Consider the following 8,941-nt stretch of genomic DNA (forward strand, 5'->3'; position numbering starts at 1 on the left):
TGAAATGTGATTTTTTTTTTTCATTTAGTATTATTGTGTTTATGTGTATGCAGAAGAGAGCCAGAGAGAGAAAGGGAGGGTGAGGTCAGAGCAGCCTGAAGGCCATTGTAAATTCCTCTCTGGCTCAACCAAAGACATTCTTCTCTGCTGTTTTTCTTTCTAATCTCTATGCTCAGATTACCAGCTAGAGGGCCTGACAGGAGAACGGGTGGCATGCGTGCACGCACATGTGCCAAAGCACGCAGTGATGTACACATACACCACATCTACAACACATACATTAAACACACCTCACTGGAGTGGGAGCCGGAAGATCGAGCCCGAGTAATGTGAGGAAGAGATTTTTGGTTAAGCAAATACAAGAAAACAAAGCTTACCAGCACACTGAAATCATTAGGCAGCAAGAGCGTGTGTTTTTGAAACCCAGAGAAAACATCACCCCTGCGGAGAATACTGAAAGGATTCCCACATGACGGCAAACCCCCGCCGGTGCCACCCAAACACACACAAAAATGCCCCGTTTGAAACTGGAAGTCTTTCCAGATGTGACCAGGACGGTTCCACTGGAAAAACGCCTCGTCTAAATATCTGTTGCAGAAATGGTTTCAGATTTGAAGACAACATTTATTTTAACCCAGTCGATTAGGGTGAAGTTTATTACTTATTTCACAGCTTTTCGGCTCAGTTTGTCGCACCACTATTTTGTACCAACGTCTCATAATTTCATTCCAACTTACTTCAGTTTCACATCTGTAAACAAGTTATTTCACAGTTCATTTCTCTTGGCAGTGAAGTTTTTTTTTTGAATGAACTATGAAAACGAATATCCACACAAAGCTACAATCTGAAGTAAACTGACTCAAAATAAATGACAGTTTCAAATATTTTATTAGATAACAATTATTAGATAATTTTTTTCAAAGTATTTTCTTTCAGTCTGCAGGCAAGCAAATGAAAAATGCATTTCATTCAACTACAGCGGATAAAAACTCCTAAAAAGAGTCTCACTGACTCAATTTTAACATGACCGACCTTAAAGGATTAGACAGGACTATTTTTAAGGTGAATTAATTTGTATTATAGGAGCTATTGATGCAAAGAGGAAGTTGAGTCTCTCAACTCCTTCTTCATCAGCTTTAGAAAATAGTTTTTTGTGATTATTTTTTTGCCTAAAAGCTCAAAGATAGAGTAGATGGAGATAATTTATGGACATAAGTGTTTGATTCATAACCTCAGTTGTATTTCGGTTCTGAGTTTGAAGCTCTGGTTGCATGTTTAGTGTGTTTTCTTTCTGCTCCAGACTCAAGATTTTCCTCCAGGATTGCCCAGTATTTAACTTTGTCCATCTACCCATCAACTCTAACAAGGGTCCCCACAGTAAAAGGTGACCTCTACCATGTTTAAAATGGGGGTGATGGGTAATGTGGCTTTTTCGGCACTCAAAGCATTTTGCATGTAAGCACGAACATTTCCCTCTTCCTGTAAGTTGTTCAGAGCAACTACATGATTTTTTGTGTGTCCTGTAAGGGTTGCATCAAACTCCAAATAGAACTTCACCACAGTTTACAGATTTTTATTTGTAAAAAAAATAAATAAATAAAGAAACATACTTCAGATTTAATATTATCTGCTGTTTTTTAATAATTTTTTTTATTTTGGTGTGATTTATCATGTAAAATCCCAATGAAATCAAGTGAAGGTTGTGGCCGTACTTACACATGGCTCTGTACAGATCCCAAACAGCTGGATAAATTTCGACCCCTGCAGTGAGGAGAGTAGAGTTTTTTTGAGACTTTACTGCCGGTCCAGTGAGGAGCTCCAGCAGGGGGCTCATACCACCAGACCCCTCTGGAATCAACATGCAGATCAGTTTGAGATTTGTTGCTGCAGTAGTTGTTTTTGTTTGTTTGGTTTTTAATTGTAGCAAACCTACTGATGTAACTTTACAATTTCCCTTCCATTTAGCTAAATGTACTATTTCATTTTTGATTGAACAAAAATAAGGAGGGTTGTGGTCTGAGAGGCTGCTATAAAATGTAACACTTAACAGTAAAAGTGGGAGGGGGATGGACCAGAGCAGATTCAACACAGTAAAGAGATTATCTCCACTTAAGATCAGACCCCCCCCCCTCTGTCACAGCAGATCTCAGGCTGAGCTGAAATGCTCAGATGAGCCAGCATGAGACATCCCTCTTCAACAGGTGGGGAAAAGTAAGAAACAGAGAGCGAAGGATGAAAAGACAGAAAACTCGAGCACCTGTTTTAGTCTTCCTTTTTGCGGGCCGGGGCTTGCTCTGCCCCGCCCAAAGCAAACCATTCATGTCTTAGTGCCTGCTCAGCTATGTGAGGGAGTGCTGGAGTCGGTTTTCAGGGGCGAGAAAGAGACACTGGAATGGAAAAACAGAGGAGCTCGGCTTGTAATTATGGGTAATAATTGTTGACGGCTGAGGCGCTGAATCAGATTCAGCGGCTTTTCAGCGCTGCCTCAGCTGCGATAAGTGTATATAGAGAAGAAAGAATAAAACCCTGAAGACGAACCAAAGACCTCATGAGGAGCAGGTGCTTGGTTGAGTTGGCCTGAACTGTTTGAACACATCCAAACATTCGCTGCCTTGTTATCTGATCCATTCCCTGCAAAAAATACAACAGCAGGCTTATCAGAGCTTTTCAGATTCTCTCCCACCTGATATCTAACTGCGCTCACACTTAATGCCGGCATGCATTTAGAGCTCACTGGAGGCTCATTAGCCTCCTGGTGGGGGGGTTAGAGTGGGCAGGGGGGGGGTTCAGGGGCTTCAAAGTGGCAGGATCATTGCAGAGTCACCCAGCAATCCTACCATGGGGGTCTGGAGCCGCAGCGTCTCACCCCTAATGAGAGGCCATGACACGCACACATATGCACACAGTTTGACCCCTACAGACCAGCTGGAAAAGAGAGGCTGACCCCTTCTCTCCTCCCTCATCTCGCCCGGATTCAACTGCACACATTCTGTGCCTTGTGAAAGTATTCACACCTCTTTAACTTTTGTTTATGCATTTGATTCTGTTACAGCTACAAATGTACATGAAACAGGATGGCAGATTTTCAAAAATATTTAGATCCGGATGAAGCTTCCCCTGATTTCCGAATGTTCAGCAGCCGCTAACGTGTTGTCTTCCCAAATTGTCTGTGTATAGATCGATTCATCTTCCCTTTAGCTCTGAGCAGCTTCCCTGTTCCTAATCAAGAAAACCGTCCCCACAGTACAATGCAACCACCACTGTGGTTTCTAAGATATTTGCTGTATTTACACACAAGAACACAGAAATGAATTTTATTTTCAGATACTGTGACATCTGAACGTATCTGGCTGCGTTCAATTTTATTTCAGGGTATCGGGGTAAAGCTTACTTAATATAGATGATGGTCAAATGGTCTTTTTTTAAAAAAAAGCAAAAAAATAAACTTTTGAAAAATGTTTATTGTTTCTTTATCTGTCATTTACAATCCCAACAAATAATTCAAACTTATTGTAATGGCTTAATGGAAATCTGCAGAATCAAAACTTTTACAGTTTTTTCCAAAAATACTGGAATTTTTTTTATTACCTCATAGCAAGGTCCCATATTTGCTGAAACTTACATCTAAGTTGGTTTTCCGTCTTATTTCAAGTGTACTAAAATATTTGCACTAGAAAATTGATGGAAAATACTTGGTAAGACTTTGTGTTTATGCACTGAATGAGTTCACTAAACTCCTGTTATCACCACAGTCAGCAAATTTCAATTGTTTTGGGACGTGGGGGAGTGAGCGGTAAGCATTAAATACAATAAACAAATCACCAGCAACTGTGTGATGCTGCCATGTCGATACAGATCAAAATCTTTGAAGAGTGTGTCAGAAACTTCGTTGAATTGATGTCATAAAGAATTACAACAGTTCTAAGGAGCAAGGGACACCTAAAAAAGTGGTAAGTGAGTAGAGTTAAAGTTGTCTAACTTTTTTTTAATGATCTGCATCCTATTTTCTTGCTTAGTTATGCACTTTCTGCTTTAAATTTAAGAAAGAGAAATTGGTTCTTTCCTTTTGTTTATATAAACAGATGACTATGCTTGATAAATGTTTACCTATTAGATGTTATTTGACAGAATAGTTAACTTTCTTCAACTGCTAGATGTTCATCAGGATTCACCCTTTTCAGTTCTCAGTTCTCGAAGACCCCAGAAAACCAGGAAATCAGGCACTTATCAATTAGCACAAGTGACTTCGAACACATTTAAACGCATGTCGGACCGGCAGAGTGGGGGGTAAGAATAGAGGAAGGGGAAATGAGAGAGCAGTGGGGGGTACTTTGGATTTGCTTTCTGCCAGAGAGGCAAGTGCACCACCACCAGCAGAAGCAGCAGCAGCAGCAGCAGCAGGGGGAAGGAGGGGTGCAGGGTCAAGGGAAGAGGCACCTTGCAACAGCTGGTCTCAATTATCCACGGAGGCACCGCTAAGTGTACAGGAGCATGTGTGTATGCAAGTGTGTGTGTGGTGAGGAGGGGTGGAGGGGCTGAGACCACTGGCGCCAGGAGGGTGCAAGAGGTCAGAGAGGATGAAGATTATAAAAATACTGGCAGCCAGTTGGCCTTGGTGCTGCTGCTGCTGCTGCTGCACGGTGCAAGTGTCTGATAGAAATGTCTTGAATGCATCACAGGACGTGGAGACGATGTGTGTGTTGAAGCGACTGTGAGTGTCCAGGATGCATCAGAGCAGTGTGATTCCAGAAACACACTGGAATCACACTGATTTAAATCAATTGTTGCTTTGGTAATTTAGATGAAATCAAATAAAATGCTATTTAGAAAATAATAATAATAATAAAAAAAAGATTTACTAAAGATTTTGTAATAAATAAAAGAAAATGTTAAAAAAATATACACAACCAAACATACAAACAAACTAATACACTTAATTTATCCAAATTCCTCTGCTGGAGGATATGTTCCAAGCGTCTCTATGGCGTCATCTAGTGACAATCAGCTGCAATTGTGGAAAACGATTTAGGGAAACGACGCTTTGGGAGCCTGAGGGAATATTTGTGGCTCCATTTAGAAGTGAACAGTTTTTAAAATGAGACCACGGTATTTTCAAAGTGTTTATCATCAGAAGTATTCGACGAATGAGGAAAGGGTTGTGAGCCAATCTGTAACAAACCTTGATAAAAAAGGAAACACGGAAAGAAATGAACGCCGCACTATCACGAGAAAACAGTTGGAGGTGATCTTTATACAACAGCACAACCTGGTGGCAGAGTTAGAGATGACAGACGATGTGCAAAAGCAAAGCATTAGGTAATTAATCTATAGATTGTTTAGTGTGATTACTTTGTTTAATCAAATATAAAAATATATATGTTGTAGTAATTTCTACACCAATTTATTAGATATTGAACAATAAAATGTATAGGCTCTAAACTATATGCTATTATTTTGAACAATGATTTTTTTCCCCTTAAATTAAAAAATGTTCACAAACATAGAACATTTTTAAAGGGGCGGGTGCATAGTACCATTTTATAGCATAATCAAGTAATTATATTTCTTTCAGTGCTGCATATATCAAACTTGACTTTAACAATGTAATTTCACAATTTGACTGCAGCTCCAAGGAGGAGCTATGTGGGGGCAACCATTGAGAAACCCCTGAATGGTTGCCACGGGAGGGTGAAGGATTTCTCAAACATGCAAATAATCAAAAGCCACACTCCTTGTATGTTTATGATGAGAATGTAACATCAGAACATGGTGTTGATTTTTACATAACTCATCTTCTTTAAAAATATATTTTAAAGCTGGTATCACTAAACAGACGAAAGTAAAGCACATTAGAATCGGAACCTTTCTCCTTTAGACATTGGTGTGTAAATTAGACGGACAATTCAGCACCATGGACAAAGCTGCATAAGACAAGAGTGCTGTCCATGGTACTGAACTCACTAACAATTATTGAATTCATTTTGAACACAATTCTTCTATGAATTGGTTTGTATATGCTTCTTCTTTTATTTTTGACATTGTTGAATTACATTATTTTTCTCTATTGATGGTTATAGTTAATGTCAGGATCTTAGTGTGTGTGTGTGTTTACTATTATTATTATTATTATTATTATTATTATTGTCATCGTTATCATCATCATTATTATTGTTCTTGTTATTGTTTTGTAGCATTTAGAATTTGTTTTGAAAATCGAAATTGCGGAATTTATATGCTTTTCCGTTTTTTTATGGTGACAGTTATTATATCCAAAAATTAATAATTTTACCTGTTGTCAAGCACTATAAAACTCCGGACAAATCCCAATCACAATTAAAACTATATGCAATTGCTTCCAATTGTGCTGTAGTTATTTCAGGGGTGTTAAAAACTAGCATAAACACCGAGTTTCTTGCATAAGAATTGCGAAATACATATAACCGTAACATCAGCGCAGAAAGCAGAAATATATTGGTTTTATTTTCGTACAGACTGTTGTGGTTTATGCTCCCAATACGGCGACATGTTGCCGATCGCTTCAACCTTATGCTCTTTAACATCGACGCTCCCGACGCTGTGCAGATCGACGCAACTGAATCCAACGGAGAACAGACACGCTCAGCTTGCCCTGTGACGTAACAGTCAGCATCGTCACAACGTTCGATCACTGAATTCCAAAAGGCCGTCGTTTGAACAGAGTTCAGACTTTGCAAGAATGTTTAGTCCTGTCGCAATCACTCTGAGCAAAAAGCATGGAAGGATGTTTAGTTCTGACAAGATTATTTTGAGCCAAAAGGATGTAGGGATGTTTAGTTCTGAGAAGGTCCTCTTGAGGAAAGATTCATTCAAATGGAAGGAGCATGCCGTTATCCACAGTAAGTTTGACTCATATTTGGTGGAATATAAATTAGGAGAGGGCAGTTTTGGGAAAGTGATCCGCTGTAGGAACCTTCACACAGATGAGCTCAGGGCCATCAAGGTTCTAAAGCGAAACACCAACGCAGGCAAAGCTGAACTGAAAGCGTTAAAAGCGATAAGACAGCTCGACGCTGACAAGACAAACTTGATCAAGTTTTACGAAGGGTTCAATTACAAAGGACACAAGTGCCTTGTTTTTGAATTTCTCAGTAAAAGCTTGTATGACTTTTTCGTGGATAGAAAACTTCTCCCGCTGCACGTGTCTGAAATAAGGGTCATAGCTCAACAGCTGTTAGTGGCTCTGGATGCACTAAAAAGCATCGGCATTGTTCATTGTGATATCAAGTCAGACAACGTAATGCTTGTGAACCACGAGTTGCATCCGTTTAAGGTGAAGCTTATAGACTTTGGTAATGCCATGAGGAGATCCACGTTGGAAAGGGTTGAGATGATCCAAGCCCTCGGCTACAGAGCCCCTGAAGTGGTGCTGGGCCTGCCCCTGGAAGAGGGCGTTGACATGTGGGCTCTTGGTTGTGTTCTGGCCCTGGTTTTCATCGGAAGGCACATGTATCCCGTGCAATCTGAATACGAATTCATCAGAGTGATAACGAAGCTGCACGGTTTCCCGGAGAACGACGTTCTCAGGAAAGGGCTGAGAGTGAACACTTTCTTTACCTTCACTCAGGATTCAGTTTGGAAACTGAATACGAATGAGCAATATCAAAAACTAACGGGGAAAAAAGTTGTCAAGCACAGTTGCATTGACAAATATATAAAGACTTTTGATGAATTGCCAAAGCTGCACCCAGGACTGGATGATCCTGTTGAAGAACGAGACACACAGGCTTTCATGAGCCTCCTGAAGCGAATGCTGAATGTCAATCCAGCAAAAAGGATCACCCCAAGTCAAGCTCTTGGCCATCGTTTCATAACCATGTCACATCTTTCGTATACAAGCAAGGGGCCGTACGTATCTTTGGCCCATGCAAACATGAGAGAGTCACAGCTCAAGGAAGCAGAGGTTAGAAGGTATAAAACATCCAGTGAAAATCTGTGCAGATTCGATTCAGCTATTTCATGCTTTGACCACCAACTTGAAGAGGATTATGAAAACGAGGAATGCATGTTTTCAATAAAAGCTGGGAGGCAGAACACAGAAAGCCAAACTTACCCAGGATCACAGGGAGAAATGGTACAAGGGCTTGAAGCATCACAGAAAATGGTGGCAGCTTTACAGCAATACAAAAAACTGTCATGCAAGAAAGGAAGAATTCTGATCCATGTGAAGCCCCACATGTCAGCTCAGGAAACACCTATCAGGAAACAAATACGACCAGCAAAGCTGCAGATGAGTGATTACAACACTAAGCAGCCCAGTTCATTAAAATGTGGAGCTAAGGTAGATAAAGCATCACCAGATGATGTCAGCAGTATGTCAACACCTTGTAAAGGACCCACAAAATCGGAAAATGAAGATAAAAGCCTTTCCTTCTTAGCTGAGAATTACTTTGACAGTGCTGAGGTAAAACTAAACGAGAACTGCCCAAAGACGATCCTGAGTTTCTTTTCCTGGATATTTGAGTGCTGCAGAGGAAGCGAATGAATCAAAAGCCTCCCGGTTTCACAAAAATAAACATCTATTTGTGATGTACTTTATGTTCAGTTGGTGCTATATAAATAAAATTTCAACTCATTTTATTTGTATAGCAGTAACTGAAAAGAAAAGCTATTAAACAGGGACTTTTAAACGTATTTATTAAATTAAATTGAATTTAAATTGAATTCAATTTAAATTCAATTTAATTCAATATAAAATACAAGATATTCAGTATATACTGTAAATTTTGTATCATATTTATATAAAATATAATAAGACATTAGAGGAGTTCAAGCAGAAACTATAATGGACTTTTTATTAAAGGTTCCTAAACCAGCATGCTCCACTCACTCACTCACTCACTCACTCACTCACTCACTCACTCACTCACTCACTCACTCACTCACTCACTCACTCACTCACTCA

The 8,941-nt window shown here is 39.7% G+C and overlaps 1 protein-coding gene across 1 annotated transcript; it reads left to right on the plus strand.

Moving 5' to 3' along the window:
• Positions 1–6,740: 6,740 nt before the first annotated feature.
• Positions 6,741–8,556, plus strand: LOC107836826 (homeodomain-interacting protein kinase 2-like). Its single transcript, XM_016674098.1, has one exon. The coding sequence runs from the start codon at positions 6,761–6,763 to the stop codon at positions 8,519–8,521; it is 1,761 nt and encodes a 586-aa protein (XP_016529584.1). The 5' UTR covers positions 6,741–6,760; the 3' UTR covers positions 8,522–8,556.
• The last annotated feature ends 385 nt before the right edge of the window (positions 8,557–8,941 follow it).

This window comes from Poecilia formosa, unplaced genomic scaffold (assembly GCF_000485575.1).
Source record: "Poecilia formosa unplaced genomic scaffold, Poecilia_formosa-5.1.2 Scaffold90, whole genome shotgun sequence".
NCBI classification, from domain to species: Eukaryota; Metazoa; Chordata; class Actinopteri; order Cyprinodontiformes; family Poeciliidae; genus Poecilia; species Poecilia formosa.

Coding starts and splice junctions, on each gene's coding strand:
- LOC107836826 (XM_016674098.1), top strand. CDS start 6,761: ATGTTTAGTTCTGACAAGATTATTTTGAGCCAAAAGGATGTAGGGATG.